The 23,037-nt window shown below is 38.7% G+C and overlaps 1 protein-coding gene across 1 annotated transcript in view; it reads left to right on the top strand.

Moving 5' to 3' along the window:
- EXOC4 (exocyst complex component 4) overlaps window positions 1-23,037 on the top strand; it is an 826,096-nt gene that overhangs the window by 42,371 nt on the left and 760,688 nt on the right. Inside the window, exons 4-5 of the mRNA XM_059074406.2 lie at window positions 13,963-14,147; window positions 20,734-20,843. Coding sequence (XP_058930389.1) covers window positions 13,963-14,147; window positions 20,734-20,843 — 295 coding nt within the window. The remainder of the gene's footprint in view (window positions 1-13,962; window positions 14,148-20,733; window positions 20,844-23,037) is intronic.

Raw genomic sequence — 23,037 nt, 5'->3', positions numbered from 1 at the left:
CTCTTGCAGAATGTGTGTCTTTTTTTTTTTTTTTTTTTTTTTTTTTTTTTTGTGGTACGCGGGCCTCTCACTGTTGTGGCCTCTCCCATTGCGGGGCGCAGGCTCCGGACGCGCAGGCTCAGCGGCCATGGCTCACGGGCCCAGCCGCTCTGCGGCATGTGGGGTCTTCCCGGACCGGGGCACGAACCTGCGTCCCCTGCATCGGCAGGCGGATTCTCAACCACTGCCCCACCAGGGAAGCCCAGAATGTGTGTCTTGATTTAAGTGATTTGAAGGGATTCTCAGAGACCTCCTTTGCCACCTCATGAGAGGAGAGTGTTCTGTAACTTTTTCTTGTCCGCAAACAACAAATAAGATGACCAAGGTAAGTGACTTTGGGACGCTTGTTAAATGAGACTGTCTTTCCCAGTGGTCTCTTCTCTTGTATCTTAGAGACCTAAGTTCCAGTGCTCTTTTTACGGAGCACTGATGGTGAAACCAAGTGAGGCCCTGTGGGGCTCCCGGGCATGGAGGCCCTTTTGTCCCCCTTTTCTTGTAGGCAAGACTCCAGCCTCCATGACCTGCCCTGAGTTCCAAAGGGCAGATTTGAACAGTCGCTAACCAAGGCAGGAGCAGGCAAGAAACCACCTGAGGCAAGATTAAAGGGGCCAGAGAAGCTCATCAAGATGAGGAGACAGGCCACCTGAGAGGAGCCTAAGGGAGAGCAAAGCCCTGCTCCCCCGCTAATCTTCTCAGAGAGCCCCCCACCCCACCCCAACCACTGCTATAAAACCCTCAGCAAATCCTCCTGGGTTGGGACACATTGAAGGCAGGAGCCCACTGCGGTCCCCTTTGCCTGCCAGAGTCATAAAACTATTCTTTTTTACTTCACCCCAAACTCTGTCTCTCAGATTTGATTTGGCAGCAGTGTACAGAGAGGCCAAGAGCTTTTGGTGACAATGGGAACTGAGAATTGAAGGCATCATAAAATTAGGACCAAAGAAGGATTTTTTCATGAGCTTTCCCATAAGCAATTACAGTTCTTATAAGGTTATTAGGTATAGTTTAATTTCATCAGGAAAGTGATTGTGAACAGAGCTGTTAAGTCCATTTCGAACAAAATAATGCTCTTAAGTTGGCATTATGCACCAGAAGCCCTAAATAACTTCGGACTTGGAATTCTACTTCTTGAATATTATGTTAAGGAAAGAATTAAGAATTTTAATTGTGAAGTGTTCAAAAATATGTATACAAGGATAATTATCACAGTAAGATTTATGGAAGTAAAAAAATTAGCAGTTACCTAAGTATAGTGAGTTGGTTTAAGTCATTTATGGAATATTCATACTATGGACTAGCAAGAAAATACTAAAAATCATGTTTAGTGATGGGCAGATGGTCCCCAAATATTTACAAATGAAAAAAGTGTATTGAAAAGAAACAGGGCTTCCCTGGTGGCGCAGTGGTTGAGAGTCCGCCTGCCGATGCAGGGGACACGGGTTCGTGCCCCGGTCCGGGAAGATCCCACATGCCGCGGAGCGGCTGGGCCCGTGAGCCATGGCCGCTGAGCCTGCGCGTCCGGAGCCTGTGCTCCGCAACGAGAGAGGCCACAACAGTGAGAGGCCCGTGTACTACAGAAAAAAAAAAAAAAAAAAAAAGAAACAGTATTTTTCTATAAACTCTGTGTGGAAAATGATTGGAAGGAGTCAGTTTAAAATGTATTTTATCTGATCAGTAAAAATATGGATCGTTTTTTCCTTTTGATTTGTTTTTCAAGCTTTCTTGATTACACATCTATTCCTTTTCTAATTTGAAAGAAAAAGGTTAAGAAAAACATTTTTGGGCCTCACTTTTTTTTTTTTAATATGTAAAATTGTCTTGGGGCCTCAGTCTTAACAACTTTTAAAGACCCCTGAAAATAGAAAATTCTTACCTTTCATTTCTCGGATACTGTCATTCTGTGAGGCTTGTGGTAATGGGATGGCTATTTTAGAAGACCTGGTTGCCCATACTTTACAAGAGAAAAAAAAAAAAGACGTGCTTTAATAAAATGTGGGAATTAGATGTGGTAGAATGCCCTGATGTTTAAGAAAACCAAAAATAAGGGAGAACCCTCAAAAAAGCTTAAGAATAGTTTAGTAGACTGGTATGCTTTTAGAACAAGTCAGTGGTTCATGGCAGTCATAGGACGAGATCTTTGATGAAGTTAGAAGGCACATTTGATCCCTTTTGACTGTTGTTTTCTAAGATTTGAAGATCCTTTACAGGAGAAATTCACAAGTAAAAGGCCTTTTCTTTGACAGCACTTTATTTTACAGGCACCCCTCCCTCCCTTCACTTATCAATAACTTCATCTCATTTGCTTTATCCTGTAAATTCCATTATCTCCCAGGCAGTCTATTGCATTAAGCCTTTAGTACCTAATATTGCCTCATTTACATTGACACGTGCTTGACCTCAGCCCTTGTCCTCTCTTTGTTAATGCACCAACAAGCACTGATATCTCTCTGGAGCATTATCATTTGGCTGTTACCTCAACTACTAACAACCCTCCATTTGAGCTGATGAAGGTTTATTAAATAAAAACATGCAATAACCCTGGCAGTAATGAAGGGAGAACGGAGGTGGCTAGCATCCTGTTCCTAGTGGTGAGAGCCTGCTGCGTCCGCATAATAGGTATTGGGCTTCCTGAGGGAGAAGGGGCACCTGAATGCAGCTGGTCAATATTAGGTTAGCGAACTGACTTATTCTAAGAATGGGCTTTTTTGATGGCCTGCTGTTGATGGGCTACAAGCTGAAGAGTTAGGGGAAAAAAAAAAGTGTTCTTGCTCCAGGCACTTGGCCTTGCCCTATGCAGCTTTCTTGGGAAGTCTGTCTTAAGTACCAAACTGTCAATAGCCCTGAGACCTTCAGTCAGAGGCCAGGCTGAACCCTAGGGAGCCAAAACCCTCTATCTTCTCCAGTGAAGCTGGGATCAGGGGTTCTGTTTTTCCTCTAGACCCCTAGGGCTCCCTGAAACCTCCACAGTAAGCCCGAGTCCTTTATTCTCCCTTGTTAAGTCCCATACTCTTTTCCTCCCTCCACCAACCACTTATGCAGAGCAGTCTAAGCCGTCCTCTACTTAGGCCACTTGTGGTGGCTCCTGTCATGCTATAAACACAAGTGAGCGGATGATATCCTTGAGAAAGTTTTTAAGTGCTATTATCAAGTTTATATCTAACAGGTAGGAGTTTTGTGCACAAAATCCTTTGGGGTCACATGCTTGTGTTTTATATCCCATATAATATGATACTATATTCTGCAAGTAAAATTGTTGCTAGTTTCTCTATGCAGTTAAATACCTAGGACTCTATACGGGCCACAACATTCTGCGAAGTACAGTGACTTCCTAGATGCAGCAAAGCTTTCAGACTGGCTCCTTAAATTGTTAGATTGAAACAGCCGATATCTGATCGTTTTTGACTCATGAAAACAGTAGTTTTGTATTTCAAACTAATACATGAAATCACGTTTTTTTTTTAAACTTGCATTTGGTTTCTTTTTATCAGTTTCTGTCTGATAAAGAATAAAATCTCTGCTTTGGGAAATACAGTGTAGCTAAATGGGAATGTTTGGTAAGTGAACGATTTGGGATTCTTGTGAGAAACATCTTCCCTGCTTGTGTTGAGATGGGTATGAATCATACTTGATTCAGAGCGAGACTTCTTGGGCCCATCTGGGACCCCCTGAGCCTGAATGTGGAGAATTCTAGGTAGAGTACTGTCTTGAGGATTAGGGCCTGAAGACCCCAGAGTTTGCCTTCCCACAGTTCAGGGGCCCATGACAGCAAGCTGGTGACCTGGGTGCTTAGTAAATCTCAGGTTCCAAGGCATGTTTCTTTTGTTGTTCATAGCCAGAGATTTTTGGTGTTCTTATTTAGTTGAGACTGTTCAGACTTGTGTCTTTTTATATACTTATGGGAAGGGATGGTATCGATTCTCTAGAATAGCCTAATTTCATATCGTTCTATTATATCTGTAAGTTGGGCCAAGGCAACATTTTCAGGATGGTTATGTTGTCTTACTAGAAAAATGCTTCCTTAAAGGAGATGTACTGACCTATTGAAAAGTGATAGAACATTTTGGAACCATGTAATTATCAGAGTCCTGAAGGAAATATTTGTTTTGGACTCAACAGTGGCAACACATTTGCTTTTTGTAGGGAACACTGTTGCCAAAATAAGCATTTTTATTAGCTAGCAGATGGTTTAGTTATCAGGTTGGGTTTTTTTGCTTCAATTTAAAAGATTTTTTTGTTTGTTTTTTGGCTTGAACCTTAGTTCTATTTAGAAACAGTTACAGTTGTCATTCACCTTTGTGTGTCTCACCTCCCCCAACCAAAAAAATAAAGATCAGTGGTTTCTCTTCCAGCGTTTTTTCAATGAAGCAGCTGTTGAGAATGGCTGACTTTGGTGTTACTTAAAGACATTTCCATTGCTTCGTGTTAAAGCACAAGACTACATCTTTTTACCTAATCAGCTTGAGTAAGACTGGTAGAAGACAAACACTTAACTATGAAATCATTATTCCTAGTTTAAACTAAAATGAAAATGAGAAATAGACATTTGGGAAAGAAAATTTAAGGGCACTGTAGTTTCTAATTACAAAGATTTCCTTTGTTGTAGGTTCATCTCTCAACTCAAGGCAAATTTCTTTTTTGAAAACACCAGACGATTCTTGATTATGTACATTTTAACTGTACCTCTAACCTATTTTTTTGAGTTAAGGAACTATTTCTCAGAATTTGTTTCCTAAATGGATAGGTTTTTTAAATAGTGAAGCATACTGTCCTGTTCAATATCATGTGTTAAAACATTTTGTAGATGTTTGCTTATTTTCATAATCCTAAAAGAAATATTTGTTTTCAACTCAAACAGATTTCTGTTGTCTGTATGAGCAGTTTCTAACTCTGCTGAGTCAGAACATTAATGTTCTGTCAGATAATAGTAGGTGTTCTGTGAAAAAACTCCCTGTTGGTAGTATCTATCTCCCCACTCTCCGTGTGGATTTATTTTTGAAAATATGTGTAAGAAAACTTCCAGATACATCTGGTTGGCTCATTATGTAGTACTCTACCTTTTAGAAATGATGTGGGGACTCGACTCTTGGAGGGCACACACAAAGTAGTGTGTGCATCGGGACCCAGGCGAAGGAGCAGTGACCCCGTAGGAGACTGAACCAGACCAACCTGCTAGTGTTGGAGGGTCTCCTGCAGAGGCAGGGGGTGGCTGTGGCTCACTGTGGGGACAAGCAGAAGTTCTGGGAAGTAATCCTTGGCATGAGCCCTCCCAGAGTCTGTCATTAGCCCCAGCAAAGAGCTGGGTAGGCTCCAGTGTTGGGTCACCTCAGGCCAAACAACCAGCAGGGAGGAAACCCAGCCCCACCCATCAGCAGACAAGCAGATTAAAGTTTTACTGAGCTCTGCCCACCAGAGCAACACTCAGCTCCACCCACTACCAGTCCCTCCCATCAGGAAGCTTGCACAAGCCTCTTAGATAGCCTCATCCACTAGAGGGCAGACAGCAGAAGCAAGAAGAACTGCAATCCTGCAGCCTGTGGAAGGAAAACCACATTCACAGAAAAATAGAGAAAAGGGTTATGTACCAGATGAAGGAACAGGATAAAACCCCAGAAAAACAACTAAATGAAGTGCAGATAGGCAACCTTCTAGAAAAAGAATTCAACATAATGATAATAAAGATAATCTAGGACCTCAGAAAAAGAATGGAGGTAAAGATCGAGAAGATGAAAGAAATGTTTAACAAAGATCTAGAATTAAAGAACAAACACCTAGAAGAATTAAAGAACAAACAGATGAACAATACAATAACTGAAATGAAAAATACACTAGAAGGAATCAGTAGCAGAATAACTGAGGCAGAAGAACGGATAAGTGACCTGGAATACAGAATGGTGGAATTCACTGCCACAGGACAGAATAAAGAAAAAAGAATGAAAAGAAATGAAGACAGCCTAAGAGACCTTTGGGACAACATTAAATGCAAAAACATTCGCATCATAGGGGTCCCAGAAGGAGGAGAGAGAGAGAAAGGACCTGAGAAAATATTTGAAGAGATTATAGTCGAAAACTTCCCTAACATGGGAAAGGAAATAGCCACCCAAGTCCAGGAAGCACAGCGAGTCCCATACAGGATAAACCCAAGGAGAAACCTGCCAAGACACATAGTAATCAAATTGACAAAAGTTAAAGACAAAAATTATTGAAAGCAACAGGGAAAAACGACAAATAACATACAACGGAAGTCCCATAAGGGTAACAGCTGACTTCTCAGCAGTAACTCTACGAGCCAAAAGGGAGTGGCACGATATACTTAAAGTGATGAAAGGGAAGAACCTACAACCAAGATTACTCTACCCAGCAAAGATCTCATTAAGATTCGATGGAGAAATCAAAAGCTTTAAGGACAAGCAAAAACTAAGAGAATTCAGCACCACCAAACCAGCTCTACAGCAAATGCTAAAGGAACTTCTTTAAGTGGGAAACACAAGAGAAGAAAAAGACGTACAAAAACAAACCCATAACAATTGAGAAAATGGTAATAGGAACATACATATTGATAATTATCTTAAACATGAATGGATTAAATGCTCCAACCAAAAGACACAGGCTCACTGAATGGATACAAACAAGACCAATGTATATATGCTGTCTACAAGAGACCCACTGCAGACCTAGGGACACGTACAGCCTGAAAGTGAGGTGATGGAAAAACATTCCATGCAAATGGAAATCAAAAGAAAGCTGAAGTAGCAATATTCATATCAGATAAAATAGAGAATGTTACAAGAGACAAGGAAGGACACTACATAATGATCAAGGGATCAATCCAAGAAGATATAACAATTATAAATATATATGCACCCAACATAGGAGCACCTCAATACATAAGGCAGCTGCTAACAGCTATAAAAGAGAAAATTGACAGTAGCACAGTATTAGTGGGGGACTTTAATACCTCACTTACACCAATGGACAGATCATCCAGACAGAAAATTAATAAGGACATGCAAGCTTTAAATGACACAATAGACCAAGTAGATTTAATTGATATTTATAGGACATTCCATCCAAAAACAGCAGATTACACTTTCTTCTCAAGTGTACATGGAACATTTTCCAGGATAGATCATATCTTGTGTCACAAATCAAGCCTTGGTAAATTAAAAAAAATTGAAATCATATAAAGCATCTTTTCTCACCACAATGCTACGAGATTAGAAATGAATTACAGGGAAAAAACGTAAAAAACACAAACACATGGAGGCTAAATAATATGTTAGTAAATAACCAAGAGATGACTGAAGAAATCAAAGAGGAAATAAAAAAATATCTAGAGACAAATGACCATGAACACACGATGATCCAAAACCTATGGGATGCAGCTAAAGCAGTTCTAAGAGGGAAGTTTATAGCAATATAAGCCTACCTCAAGAAATAAGAAAAATCTCAAAAAACCTAACCTTACACCTAAAGGAGCTATTGAAAGAAGAACAAACAAAACCCAAAGTTAGTACAAGGAAAGAAATCCTAAAGGTCAGAGCAGAAATAAATGAAATAGAAACAAAGAAAACAATAGCAAAGATCAATGCAACTAAAAGCTGGTTATTTGAGAAGATAAACAAAATTGGTAAACCTTTAGCCAGACTCATCAAGAAAAAGAGGGTTAGGACTCAAGTCAATAAAATTAGAAATGAAAAAGGAGAAGTTACAGTGGACACCACAGAAATACAAAGCATCCTAAGAGACTACTGCAAGCAACTCTGTGCCAATAAAACGGACAACCTGGAAGAAATGGACAAATTCTTAGAAAGGTAGAACCTTCCAAGACTGAACCAGGAAGAAATAGAAAATATGAACAGACCAAGCACAAGTAATGAAATTGAAACTGTGATTAAAAACCTTCTAACAAACAAAAGTCCAGGACCAGATGGCTTCACAGGTGAATTCTATCAAACACTTAGAGAAGAGCTAACACCCATACTTCTCAAACTCTTCAAAAATTTCAGAGGAAGGAACACTCCCAAACTCATTCGATGAGGCCACCATCACCCTGATACCAAAACCAGACAAAGGTACTACAAAAAAAGAAAATTACAGACCAATATCACTGATGAATATAGATGCAAAAATTCTCAACAAAATACTAGCAAACAGAATCCAATGACACATTAAAATGATCATACACCATTATCAAGGGGGATTTATCACAGGGATGCATGGATTCTTCAACATATGCAAATCAATCAATGTGATACACCATATTAACAAATTGAAGAATAAAAACCATATGATCATCTCCGTAGATGCAGAAGAAGCTTTTGACAAAATTCAATACCCATTTATGATAAAAACTCTCCAGAATGTGGGCATAGAGGGAACCTACTTTAACATAATAAAGGCCATATATGACCAACCCACAGCAAACACCACTCTCAATGGTGAAAAACTGAAAGCATTTCCTCTAAGATCAGGAACAAGACAAGGATGTCCACTCTCACCACTATTATTCAACATAGTTTTGGAAGTCCTAGCAATGTCAATCAGAGAAGAAAAAGAAATAAAAGGAATACAAATTGGAAAATAAGAAGTAAAACTGCAGATGATATGATAGTATACATAGAGAATCCTAAAGATGCCACCAGAAGAGTACTAGAGCTAATCAATGAATTTGGTAAAGTTTCAGCATACAAAATTAATGCACAGAAATCTCTTGCATTCCTATACACTAACAATGAAAGATCAGAAGAGAAATTAAGGAATAAATCCCATTCACCATTGCAAAAAAAAGAATAAAATACCTAGGAATAAACCTATGTAAGGAAGTTAAAGACCTGTATTCAGAAAACTGTAAGGCACTGATGAAAGAAATCAAAAATGACACAAACAGTTGGAGAGATATACCATGTTCTTGGATTGGACGAATCAATGTTGTGAAATGACTGTACTACTCAAAGCAATGTACAGATTCAGTGCAATCCCTATCAAATTACCAGTGGCATTTTTCACAGAACTAGAACACCAAATTGTAAAATTTCTGTGGAGACACATAAGACCCCGAATAGCCAAAGAAGTCTTGAGGGGGGAAGAATAACGGAGCTGGAGGAATCAGACTCCCTGACTTGAGACTGTACTACAAAGCTACAGTAATCAAGACAATATGGTGCTGGCACAAAAACAGAAATATAGATCAGTGGAACAGGGTAGAAAGCTCAGAGATAAACCGATGCACTTATGGTCAGCTAGTCTATGACAAAGGAGGCAGGGATATACAATGGAGAAAGCACAGTCTTCAATAAGTGGTGGTGGGAAAACTTGACAGCTACACGTAAAAGAATGAAATTAGAACACTTCCTAACACCATACAGAAAAATAAACTCAAAGTGGATCAGAGACGTAAATGTAAGACTGGACACTGTAAAACTCTTAGAGGAAAATAAGACAAACACTCTTTGGCATAAGTCACAGCAAGATCTTGTTTGGTCCACCTCCTAGTGTAATGGAAATAAAACCAAAAAGAAACAAATGGGACCTAATGAAACTTAAAAGCTTTTGCAAAACAAAGGAAACTACAAACAAGATGAAAAGCCAGCCCTCAAAATGGGAGAAAATATTTGCAAATGAATCAACGGACAAAGGATTAATCTCTAAAATATATAAACAGCTCATGCATCTCAATATTTAAGAAAAACGAGCCAATCAAAAAATGGATAGAAGACCTAAATAGATGTTTCTCCAAAGAAGACATACAGATGGTCAAGAAGCACATGAAAAGCTGCTCAACATGACTAATTATTAGAGAAATGCAAATGAAAACAATCATGAGGTGTCACCTCACACCAGTTAGAATGGGCGTCATCTGAAAATGTACAAACAACAAATGCTGGAGAGGGTGTGGAGAAAAGGGAAACCTATTGCACTGTTGGTCTGAATGTAAATTGATACAGCCACTATGGGGAGCAGTACGGAGGTTCCTTAAAAAATTAAAAACAGAATTACCATATGCCCTAGCAATCCCACTCCTGGTCATATACGCAGAGAAAACCATAATTCAAAAAGACACATGCACGCCAGTGTTCAGTGCAGAACTAACACAATGGAATATTACTCAGCCATAAAACGGAACAAAATTGGGTTATTTGTAGAGACATGGTTGGATTTAGAGACTGTCATACAGGGTGAAGTAAGTAAGAAAGAGAAAAACAAATATATATTAACGTATATATGTGGAACCTAGAAAAATGGTACAGATGAACCGGTTTTCAGGGCAGAAATAGAGACACAGATATAGAGAACAAACGTATGGACACCAAGGGGGGAAGTGGCAGGGGTGGTGGTGGTGGTGGGATGAATTGGGAGTTTGGGAGTGACATGTATACACTAATATGTATAAAATAGATAACTAGTTAGAATCTGCTGTATAAAAAAATAAAATAAAATTCAAAAAAAAAGAAATGGTGTGGCATACCTGAGAATTCTAGAAGGTCATAGAGATCATTTGACACATGAATTCATCGTATTTTGATCTGTGAGTAGATGTATAGACAGCATTTTCCATTGAACAGTTCCACTGTATGTTGTCTGATCTTTCATCTGCCATGTCTTGTCCTGTAATTTTAATATTTGTGACAGTATTCATTGTTCTATGTCACACTTCTGAAACTGATTTTGATTATTTCTCAAAGAATGAATCTGTTGCTGTCCACTTTAATCCAGCTGCATCTCTTGAATTCCTGTTGATGTTTCATCAGTGTGTTATTTAAAAAGTGCTCTGCAGTCATTAAATTTAGAAAACAGTGAAATAATTTACAAAATGACCACTTCCCATACATTAAAGAAAAAAATGCTTTGGTGGTATTTTTATCAGTAATTACACACATTTCTAACTGTAGATGGATATTTAAGGATTTGTCCTCTAGTAAAGGCTAAATGTTAGGAAATGCCTAGAAACCAGACCCCCCAGTACAACAGAAGTAATCATCAGTGATGGTTGGATTGACTGCTGCCCCACCAAGTTTTCCTTATGTGTAAGCTTTATGGTACAAGCTACAGAAAACCACAGAAGATAAAAAAATATCAGGTTTCTAAACTGATGTTCTAGAGATGAAATATGTGCATTGACAACTATTTTCTGCAAATTGTTTCGAGTACCACTAAGCAAGGTTAGAGTCAGGGAAGATAGTGGCCTTGTTTGGCTTTCATAATTACAGCTTTATAAATAGACTTTTAATTTGTGAAGGCCAGGAAATAAAGCACTGTATCTTCATACAGAAATAGAAGCTGTTTTCCTATTTGTGGTAAGGTTTTTAAATCTTTGAAGTTGTGAGACTACTCTTGATTGTATATATGGTAACTGTACTTGTATTTTGGGTCAAGAAAACATATTCAGAAAGTTTGTTATCTACGTGGTTAATAATAGTTCCATGATGGAAACAGTACTTAAGTGAAAATGCTGCCTTAAAACATGTTGGAAACACCCTGCGAGGTTTCTTTATCCACATGATAAATAGGTTCTGTTAAAAATAATGTGAGGAGCCCTCAGTATGTGCCAGGCACTGTGTTGCTAAGTGCTTTACCTACATTTAAGAAAAATTAAGTGGCTTTGAAAGTTGACATTGTCATATAGTTTTGTACTTGGAACATAAGCTGTTTGGGTTAAACATTTTCATGCAAATTCCTACAAACAAATTGAGTGTGGACGTGCAGTGGGTGGGTTTTAAGCTTAAATATCTCAGCTGGATTTAATTACCTTGAGGGATAAGGCTACACGATGGGCCAGTGGTTTACCAAATTATTTTTCATTTTCTGAATCTTGATGTCACTAAAGGTTAATGCGTCCTCTTTTCTCTGCTAGAGACCTGAGTTAAAATCCATTTTAGAGCACACATGTAAATGAATTTGTTGTTGTTTTTCCTCCTTGGGGACATTTTGGTCATTTCGTGAGGCAGCTTTTCCATTTGGAGTAGCCTGCAGCTTGCACCAGGCACGGGGGCTCTCATAGCAGGGGCGGTTGCAAGTCAGCGTGAAAATGAACTGGCAGGCTTCAGAGGGCAGAGCCGGCCCAGGGCTTGTCACTCTTTCATTCCTCGATTCTGTCTTGGTTAACTTAAGGAAACTTATTTGTTGCTGACATTTCATTATAGCACATCACAAAACAAGTGATGTGTTTGTGGCTAAGCCATTGCATTTTCCTCCCCATCTCAGGCCGGTTTGTATTTGGCAGCTACAAAGCTTTCTGTATTCACTGTCCACACTCTCCTAAGTGACTGCGTATACTGGGAAAGATCTGTGATCAACATTTTTGATCACTGATCTTTCATGACTTCTCTTATCTATTGATTGTTTTTGTATAAATGCTTGATTTTTAAAGTAGTTTATTAGTTATTGCTTTTATCTGTACAAATAAGGAATATTTAGATGTATAACCAAAGCAGGGAATAGTCATTGCACATTAATTCCTTCAGGGAGCTTGGTAGGGCTCTTTTCTCTGAGTTCAGCTTGTCGTCAACTCTTCTCCATTACTATTGTTATTATTACTACTACTACTGCTACTATCATTATTATTCTTTGTGTTTCTCTCTTCTTTTTTTTCTCCCAAGGAATAGTACCTCTTCACTTTGTTTTTTTCTTTAAGAAAAATATGTAAGGTCTTTACACATAAAAAGACATAAATAAAATTTTATGTACATGGATAAATGGGATTATATAATACATACTGTCTTTTTTCCCCTTTGCAGTTCTCACTTTGGTTTCAAAGTGAATTATTCCAAATTCCCTGAGTCCCTCGTCTTGCCCATTTGTTGTAGGTATTCCTACACCATTTTATTCATTCAATCCTTTTTGTTGTAAAATCTCCCAAATTGCACTTTATGCCAAGAGAATCTCCCTCTTCATAGTTTATCTTCTGTTCACCTTTCAAATCCCGTTTCTTCTATCAAACTGAATCAGTCCAAGGAGAGGTGATGACTGCTGTTGTCTGCTTGTAACATTCATGTGAAAATGCATTTTCCTCTGTGTGTATGTGAATATGAGAAAGAGCTAGAGATGACTGTAAATATACTTGTAGACTTAGTCTAACCAAGCTCTGATTCATGATGGCCACGAGAATTATTAAAAAATTGATATAGTGTGCTTTTATTGAGTCTTAGTCATAAGAGGCTAAGTTTGACTAAAAGTTGATCTAAATCATTAGTATGTGGACTTCTTGTGAGGATATAAACATTATAATTATTTCAGTAGGAGGTCATTTTACTTGTGTCCATGGATAGGCAATGTGTGTGGGAATAAATAGTATGTACAGCTTTGCTGAGGCGCTTTAGATGCCTTCATGTTTACCATGATTGTTTTCTTCAGCATTATCTGTCTCCAATGTTAAACCCTTCAAGAGCAGAACTGGGCCTATCCACATTATACTGAAAGTCTGAAGAATGCTGATAAAGTTCTCATAAACTCTTTTGACAGTATCTTTTATTTTTATTTTTAAAAAATTTATTTATTTATTTATTTTTGGCTGCGTTGGGTCTTCGCTGCTGTGTGTGGGCTTCCTCTAGTTGCGGCGAGCGGGAGCTACTCTTCGTTGTGGTGCACGGGCTTCTCATTGCGGTGGCTTCTCTTGTTGCAGAGCACGGGCTCTAAGGTGCGTGGGGTTCAGTAGCTGTGGTGCGTGGCCTCAGTAGTTGTGGCTTGCAGGCTGTAGAGCCCAGGTTCAGTAGTTGTGGCGCATGGGCTTAGTTGCTCCACAGCATGTGGGATCTTCCTGGACCAGGGATCAAACCTGTGTCCCCTGCATTGGCAGGTGGATTCTTAACCACTGGACCACTGGGGAAGTCCTGACAGTATCTTTTAAAAGATAGCCTTTCATATTTATAATATTACTAGATTATTTCTTTGTCTTAATCTTTTTTTTTTTTTTTTTTCCCTTTTCAGGTGTCTGCAGTCGAGTCTTTGGAGGGTCCCCTGCTCCAGGTGGAAGGACTGAGTGACCTTAGGCTGGAGCTTCACAGCAAGAAGATGAACCTCCACTTAGTTCTCATAGATGAGCTGCATCGGCACCTGTACATCAAATCCACTAGCCGAGTTGTGCAGCAGAACAAGGAAAAAGGCAGGATGAGGTTGGTTAAAGAGGCTCTTTGCCACAGTGTCTTGTGGCCATGTAGAATTTTAAGGAATATTATGTGTTTCCCAGAATATTGTTATAGTTTGTTTTACTTCTCTTTTTAACATACTGTCTCTGAAAGTGTAAGATAGTTTTATGATACCAAATACTCCACGTTCTGAAGGTTGACATTCAAAGTTTGTTCATTCCCCCACTGCACATTTCTTGTGGTCCTTTTATGTAAAGATACGTAAGAAACATTTACTTTGGGCCTGTAACTGGATCAGAGAGACCTCTGGTATATCTCAGAAGGAAGAGAAAAAAAATCCTTAAATTGGATAGTGAAGTCCACCTAATTAAGAAATATAGGTGTATGAATATGAAGTTAGAAGACTCTTTGTTACTTAGGGCTGTGTTCAGCTTTGGACAGTCCTCTTTCTGGAGTAGTTTAGGCAAGGTTTAGAGAGAGCATTTTTTTTGTTTACGCCTGGGCTCATTGTAGCACAGTCCTATGTTGAAGGGCCTGGGTGGACTCAGGACATTTATTAGGTTAGGAGAGACCTGGTAGGGAATAAGACCAGATGGTAAGACAGTAGTACGTTAGCATTATTAACATGTATCAGATAGCTGTGCACATCATATGTCCTTCCAACATTCCTTTAAAATAGCCGTAACATTCTTCAGAGGGCAGTTGAACACTGTATACTGCTGATACTCTTTCATCAGGCTATAGATGAGAGGAGCGCTGGAAGCAGTGCATGCTGGGAATGAAGTCTATAAAATCCTATTCTGTTCAAACCAGAATTTCCAGCTTTGTGTGTGATGCTTCAGTTTAGTCAGAGACCCTGACAGAGAAAGAAGTTTCCATCTCTTTTCTGCAGATGGGCACTAGAAAAACTCGGGCACACAAATTGAGCTAAGGGTTATGTACCTTAGACTTAACTTCAGCACTGTGTCTGAATACAATCTTGTTGGAGAGTAAAGTGGTGGATGGGAGCTGTGCTAAGGAAATACCTTCCAGAGTGTCTGGTGGTAAATAGCAGATCTAAATAGATTTCTACCTGTGCAAGGATTAAAAACAAACAAAATAACCCTTATAAGCCCAAGGGAAAAATACTTATGTTTCCTTATGCTATAGAATAAGCCTTAGGGAAGAAGCATTAAGTTGAGGTCTCAAAGAAGAGCATTTATTTGAAGAAACAGATTTATAAAGCAAAATAGGAAATGTTTAGGAGACTTAAGCTCAAGTTTCTTAAAAGATGCAAGATGATATAGTAGGTTAGAATTTTGCTCAAAATTATCAACCTTTCCCCTCCAGTTGAGTGGGAGGAGCGTATTTCCTTCTCTTTGATTTTTGGGCTCTTGCTTTTGCTGATTGTTAGCATGTAACATGAGGGGCTTGAAATTCGCTTGTGCCAGGGAGCATGCCCTGTCATGCCTCTGCCATTGCCATGATGGCACTGGTCCCAGGAGGAGGAGGAGAGACATGTGGAATCGAGCCATGTTCAGCTGAGCTGCCTAGCCTGAATCAGCCAGTCACAAAAATATGTGCTTATTGTTGAACATGACTGAGATTCTGTGGTTGTATGCAGCAAGCATATAGCTTCTATGAAATGATAATGGGGAGCTATATGAATGGGTTTGGGAGAAATGCAAAAAGAACTAACTACAACAGTTATGTATGTATGAGTAGGTCTGTGTGTATGCATGAGTAGGAGTGTGTGTGTGTGTGTGTGTAGGGATGGACAGACTCCTTTCTGTTAAATGTTTTGGAAGACATTATCCTATAATTATATTAGTAGATTATTTTCATTTTCTTTATATTTTCAAAAAAGAACATTTAATACCTTCGTAAGCAGATAAAATCAATACAAAATTATTTTTAAAACGGTTAATCCTTTTACTTGTTGCACACATCCTGGTTTAATACTTGATCACCCCACTGTATTTCTTGCTCCCTAACTAATTTTTTCTTTTTATGTATGTCTGTTTTCTTTTTGTTACCTTTCAGTGCTTCCCCCCGCCCTCCTGCTTTGCTTAGATTTTACCTTCACTTTATTTTGTATTGCATGTCTTCAATCTTGGTTTATCATTTGAGACCATGACTGTTTTTGAGTTTTCTACCCTCTGAATCATTATTCTTTCTGTACGTTCAGACAGATCTTAGAACTATAGAGAATTACTGTGCCAGACATTCCTGATTCATTTTTCTGTTACATTTTCTTACGAAGGGCATATTATCTTTGACAGACACTTCTCAGCTGAGTTTGATTTGACAAACTTTTATGAGCACTTGCTCTTTGACAGGTCCTATGCCAGCTGTTGGGGTTATAGGGTGAATATATTAGTTATTAGATTTACAACTTAAAGTTCAACTCACCTCTGTTAAGTTTCAGTTTGATAATAAAGTTAACCAAATGACCTGCTGCTGTGAATTTTGGGCATAGTTGGACATATTTATTAAGTGAAGGAACAGAAATAAGTTATAATTAAAATGCAAATATTTAATAAGCTGTTAGCACTTCTAACCCTTCTTAAAAAAAAAAAGACTTCATGACTTGAAATACTGAAATCAGACACGTTTTGAAATAGATCCTTACTAGTTGGATGAGTGTTGAATGTCCAGAAAGTCCTAGGAGTTACGGTGGTAGGGGGTTGTTTTTGGTATGGTTAAATTTGCTTTATAGTTTTCCTGTCTGCCACCATGTGGTTATTAAATAGCAAACCACTCAATTACAAGATACAATTACTGATTTTGGGGGCGCTATCTTATACTGGGAAGGATTTTATGTGCATCACCTGTCTTTCTTAACTCGCTATGAATGATTCTGAATGGATTAAAAATAAAAATTTATAATCATAGATCTTTAAGAAGAAAAATAATTTCTATCAGTATTTCTTTGAAATAAAGCTGTTCAGAGGATTCATACTAATTAGAAACTCAAAGAACAGTCTAATTTTTTTTGTTTGGTAACATTGGTTTATACATTGTATTGAATATAAGTTTCACGTGTGCAACATTATCTTTTGACTTCTTTATATGCTACAGCGTGCTCACCACCAGAAAATTATTATCCATAACCCTTCAGTTGACCCACTTTACCTCTTCTGTCCTCCTCCCATTCCTCTTCCCCCTGGTAACAACTACTCTGTTCTCTGTATCAGTGTTACTTGTTTTGTTCTGGTTTGCTCATTTATTTTGTTTGTGTTTGGTTTTTATATTCCATACATGAGTGAAATCCTAGAGTTGTCTTTTTGTTTTATTTATTTCACTTATCCTAATGCCCTCAATGTCCATCCATGCTGTTGCAAATGAGGACGATTTCATATTTTTTATTGCTGAGTAGTATTCCATTGTGTGTGTGGTGTGTGTGTGTATCTATCATATCTTCTTTATCCATTTATCTGTTGATGGGCACTGAGGTTGTTTCTGTATCTTGACCACTGTACATAGTGCTGCTATGAACATAGGATGCATATATATTTTTGAATTAGTGTTTTTATATTCTTTGCATAAATACTCAGAAGTGGAGTAGCTGGGTCATATGGTAATACTAGTTTTAATTTTTCCAGGAATCTCCATACTTCTTTCTGTAGTGGCTGCACCAATTTACATTCCCATTAACAGTGTATGAGGGTTCCCTTTTTTCCACATTTTCTCCAACATTTGTTATTTCTTTCCTTTTAAGAACAATCTAGTTTTGATTTTATTTTTTTGTTCTCAAAAATACTTCCTCTGAGAGATTCAAAACTCTTTGAAGGTATTAATTAATACTTCTCAACTTTATTTCTGATGGATGTATTTCTTTATTTCAACTTTTCTCTCTTCTGAAATGGAAACTAAGGTATGTGATATTCTATAGTAGCAGGTACCTTTCTGTTGAGTTTCACGTCTGAGGTAACTACATGAGTGGGTGTGCCCCCTGTCTGGAACTCTTAAGACTAAGTCCTTTCATAAAAGAACAAGAGAAAAACCAGAAGTCATTTCCAGAGTTACTTGCCTTTGGGTTAGTGTTCACAAAGGAGAAAATTGAAGCGCAAGGGAAAATTTTAGAAAGAGAAAAGAGTCTATGCAAATAGTTTTACAGTAAATTGACTTTCTAAGAGTTTATTGATGGAGTTTGAGGGCCCTTCTGGCTCTGATAATAAAGGCAGCAGGTTATGTTTTTTTCAGAGTTAAAATGGCAAGCCATTTATCACCCTATATTTAACTGAAATACATGTTTAAGTTGAAACTGAGAAAATGATTGTAGGTTTTAATCTGAAGTGAATCATGTGCACATCTGTATTTATAGAAGTGTGTATTATACTTACAGATATACATAGCACTGTGCACACACATCTGTACTAACTGCTGCCTCATTTACAGCCTTGGCGGGCAGTATTCCAGCTATGTACCTGAATTTCCTGCCAATGGATACCTTCATTTATTAATGCTTTAAAAATAACTCCTCCACTTCTGTTTTGGATATATTTATTAAATTTATCATATCTTTTTTCTATCATGTAAAATTGAAATTAACTTCTTCCTAATTATTCAGTAACAGCACTGTAAACATCAGTGGTTATCCTCTGTCTCTTTGGGCATGTGTATCCAGCGGCTGGGGAGATGTGTAGAGCTAGTTTTCCAACTGTGAGTAACATGCAGGTAGAAGAAGGAGAGGTAGCTGAGGAGAAAAATACAACAGTAGTCAGTATAGAAAAGATGAATGGATAAATCTGATCAAATTGATTTTATGATTAGACTGTTGTAGCCAGTCAGTGGATTTGAAGGCTCTTTTGGGTTTTCTTAAGATAGTGTAGGCAAATAGGAACTTACAGCTTTATATTGGAGGAAGAGAGTCACTGGAACTATGTCAGTTCAGATCCTGGTAAATGCTATTTCTGGTACTTTTATGTCTCATTCCTCACTTGAGGTTTCGCGTTAGTCTGCAAATGATTCCAACACTTGGAAATGCATGAAGTTGGGTATAGCTCATATCTTACACATACTTGGTTGCTCGGTGCTGAGCGAAGTGCCAAGCACATAACAGACGCTGAGACTTGTTTGAGTAATGCTTCCCCCTTCCCTGTAATAAGTGAAAAGGGAGAAGCTAATGACTGCCATAGTTAACCTCCGGGCCTAGGACAGTGGCTGTAAACATTGTTAACACTAGATAAAAATAATACCTTGAAAGATAATTTTGCCTTTTAACCTAAAGTTTGTTTTTCAAAGTTTTCTGAAACATGTTTTTTTTATTAGCTTAGAAATACGTACCTTGCATGTGGGAAGTTTCAAAGGAGTGGTGGGAGGGAGATGGGGGATATATCACTGTAGGGGGTCAATGTTCAAACTTCCACACATTGTTTTTCTCCCATTTGGGGGAAGGTTTCTTGAAGTTGTAGTCTTGTTCCTACTCCCCTCTGTCTGCCCTCCCTTTACAGCCCACTTTGAGAATCACTTCCGTGGTAGCCACTCTTACTGGTGATGTTATTGGGACTGGAAGGAGGTGAGAACTATGGCTTTGACCTGTCTATCCTTGGAACATGAGTTAGAGAAGCTTTTCTGTTAGAGATGCAGTATGATTAGATGATTCAGTTTCTTCAGGGTAGGGCACAGGTGTTATTTGCCTTGGCACTGCCTACATTCTTGGACTTAACAGATGCCTGTAAATGGGAATTATCTTGAAAATTTTAGTTTTATAATCTTTGTGTCATTTAAAATTAATGTGTTTATTTTGGAGACTCCAAAGTTAATTATTAAGATGAGTTGCTAGGCCTTTTTGGAAAAGGTGAAATGGGTAATCAAATACTGAATTAACCTGTTTGTGATTCCTTAAATCATCCTTTATAAACCCAATTCTCAACTTGATGAAATTTATGAATCTTTTTTTTTAAAGGAAACTAAGTGCAGTGAACTCCCAGTATATGTCAAAAAAAAAAAAAAAAAAGGTTCAGCTTGAAAAACACAAGTTAATCTAGGCTTAACTACTTAAACTTTCATTCAGTTATCATGATAAGGTGTTATTTGATCTTTCTTTGCTGATAAATTAATTTTAATATAGAAACAAAGGGGGTTCTGAAGTTGTGTGGCAGAATTTGGTTATAAGGTGGTCATCCAGATGATCAGAATATACTTCAACTATTTTTTTAACCTAGTATTGTAATAAAAAGATAAAAATGTAAATAGTGATATTTGGAATCCTTCAAATACATTTTTTTTTTTAATTTTTTTTTTTTTTTTGGTGGTACGCAGGCCTCTCACTGTTGTGGCCTCTCCCGTTGCGGAGCACAGGCTCCGGACGCGCAGGCTCAGCGGCCATGGCTCACGGGCCCAGCCGCTCCGCGACATGTGGGATCTTCCCGGACCAGGGCACGAACCCATGTCCCCTGCATCGGCAGGCGGACTCTCACCCACTGCGCCACCAGGGAAGCCCCTTCAAATACATTTTTATTCCCCTGTCTGTGACCGCCACTTTACTTGAAATAGACTTGAGATATTTGAAGTCAGAGTATAAAGAGGGTTCATGACAGAAGGAAAGCAATAAAGGATGGGCATGTTGTGGGACTTAAGGTGATTTTGGAGAAAGTGCTGAGTAACTACTGCTACTTTCCCCCTTCAGCTCCCTCATGAAAGATGCTTCTCCTGTTCCTCTGCTTGATGTCACAAACGTTCCTACTCCTCGAAAATTCCTCGATACCTCTCAGTATTCTACTCCTGGAAGCTCAAGTGGTAAGTATTTAATTCTTCAGCCACTCTACTTCTTTTTGGTGGGCTGCGGTTCCTGGGCCCAGGCCTGGGGAAGCCTGCGCGGCCAGGGTTGGGAGGGCCTGAGGTTACTGCTTTGGAGCCTTTGATCAGCCCTTTGCCGCCCTCAGAGGGAAGAAGATAGATGATTGGTTGGGCCTATTGCATTATCAGTTTTGAAAACTGGCAGCTGAAGCTGGCCTGTCTGCTGATTCCAGCTGTGTTTTGTTTGACCAGCACTGCTTGTTTTTCTGAAGTTAAATTTGAATGCTTTTTTGATGGAGCATATGCTTTTTGTTTTGATGTTTTGCTGTAACTTCTGTTGATCCTGTTAGCTTTTACCCAGATGCTGCACATAGTACGTTCCTGGTCTGGTCCGTGAGAACTTTTGAGTCTGTGACCCCTGCCCTATATATCTTGATTCCTTATATCTTCCAGTGGCCTCTCCACGTCTACATGTGCCTGCATGTGTGTGTGTGCATGTGCGGACACACACAATGCGATTTGAGGACATATCCACAAACTAATCTTGTTTCTTCCTGCGCAACCTAATATTGTGTTGAATAAGACAAAGGAGAGCCTTTTTTTTTTTTTTTTTTTTTTTTTTTGCGTACGCGGGCCCCCCACTGTTGTGGCCTCTCCTGTTGCAGAGCCCAGGCTCCGGACGCGCAGGCTCAGCGGCCATGGCTCACGGGCCCAGCCGCTCCGCGGCATGTGGGATCCTCCTGGACCGGGGCACGAACCCGCGTCCCCTGCATTGGCAGGTCGACTCTCAACCACTGTGCCACCAGGGAAGCCCCAGGAGAGCCATTTTTGCCTATATTTAAAGTTGGGGGAGGGAAGGTGTACTTTGAATATGGATGCAAAGATTTAAGGGAATTCTTCTGGAGTGGCTCAGACCTGCCCCATCAGAAGGTTCAGCTCAGCTGGATTCAGACCTTCTGGACCTCTGCAAACACCTGCCCTGCTTGTTGCAGCTTTGGGCTAGGGAGAAGGTGACTGGATGTTTTTTTGTGGGCTGTCCCACAGTTGCCTTTGTGTGACGGCTAAAGTTCTCAATGCCTTTTAAAGGGAATAGTAATATTGATTATCATTGGCTTTTCAGATAAAACTTAGTTCTTACTAGTTCTGTAGTCCTATAGAGCTTGAAATGATGAAGAGGTAGAAAAATAATTTGGATTCAGGCAATGTGTTTTGTGCAACTAACTGAAAGCATTTCTTTTGAGAGCCTAACAATATATTGTTGCTGGGACATATTTAATTACTTTATAAAATATAATTGAATTAAAATTTAGGGTTATTTAGGCTTGGAATCTTGAAGATTATTGCTTTTACTGTAGGAAAAGTATAGGAATTGCTTTATAATAAATTTTTCTATTAGTCTTAGTTTCTGATTTTTTTTTTTTTCTAAAACCCAAACACTTATTTTTATTATGACACTTTATAAAGGTTTGTGCTCAAGCTTCCTCCTGGAATTAACAGGTTTTGTTTTCTCCCCCTTTCTGTTGTAATATTGCTGTTCTTCGAATTTTGACACTGCTTTGAGCTGTTATAGAGTGTGGAATTATAAAATAGAAAATGCATTTATACTTTTGATCTGTATTTTACCTCTACCTTTTGTGGAAATTACCAATTGTTAGATCTTTGTGTTTTTATAATGTGAATTGTTGCTTAGCCTGGTTATATCAATTTACATAAATGTGGCTGAGCCAATGGCCAAGTGAAATAAAAATTTTAATTGTTCATGAAGAGATGATAGGTCAGGCATTTTGAAAATGAAAAATATAAATACCAAATAAGCTGAAGAAAATGCCAGTGATGGCAAATTTCAGTAGAAACTAATTTTGCAACATCTGTTATTTTTAATAAGACAGCTCTTCCTCTTTGCGCACTTTTCCTATCAGGCCCTGTAGATAGCCTTCATCACTGAGTGGAGTACATAGAGACACTTTGACTTCAGCAGTCTGTCCCTTTGTTCTTGGGGATGACTCGGGAAGAACTGTGTGATAGATGAGTGGAGCTTGGGACCATTATGGAGACGACTTGTAGACATGTGCACAAACCTTTCTTTTTAGAAAAGCTCATTTTCTTGACTGGAAGACTATCGATCTCGAGTTTTCTAGGGGGTGACTGAAAAAGAAGGTAATTAAATTATTATCGATTAAAGTCAATAGTAGCA

The sequence above is a fragment of the Kogia breviceps genome, chromosome 9 (genome assembly GCF_026419965.1).
Source record: "Kogia breviceps isolate mKogBre1 chromosome 9, mKogBre1 haplotype 1, whole genome shotgun sequence".
In the NCBI taxonomy this organism is placed as follows: domain Eukaryota; kingdom Metazoa; phylum Chordata; class Mammalia; order Artiodactyla; family Physeteridae; genus Kogia; species Kogia breviceps.
Note: the sequence above shows the minus strand (reverse complement) of the source record. Positions and strands in the feature narration are given on the sequence as shown.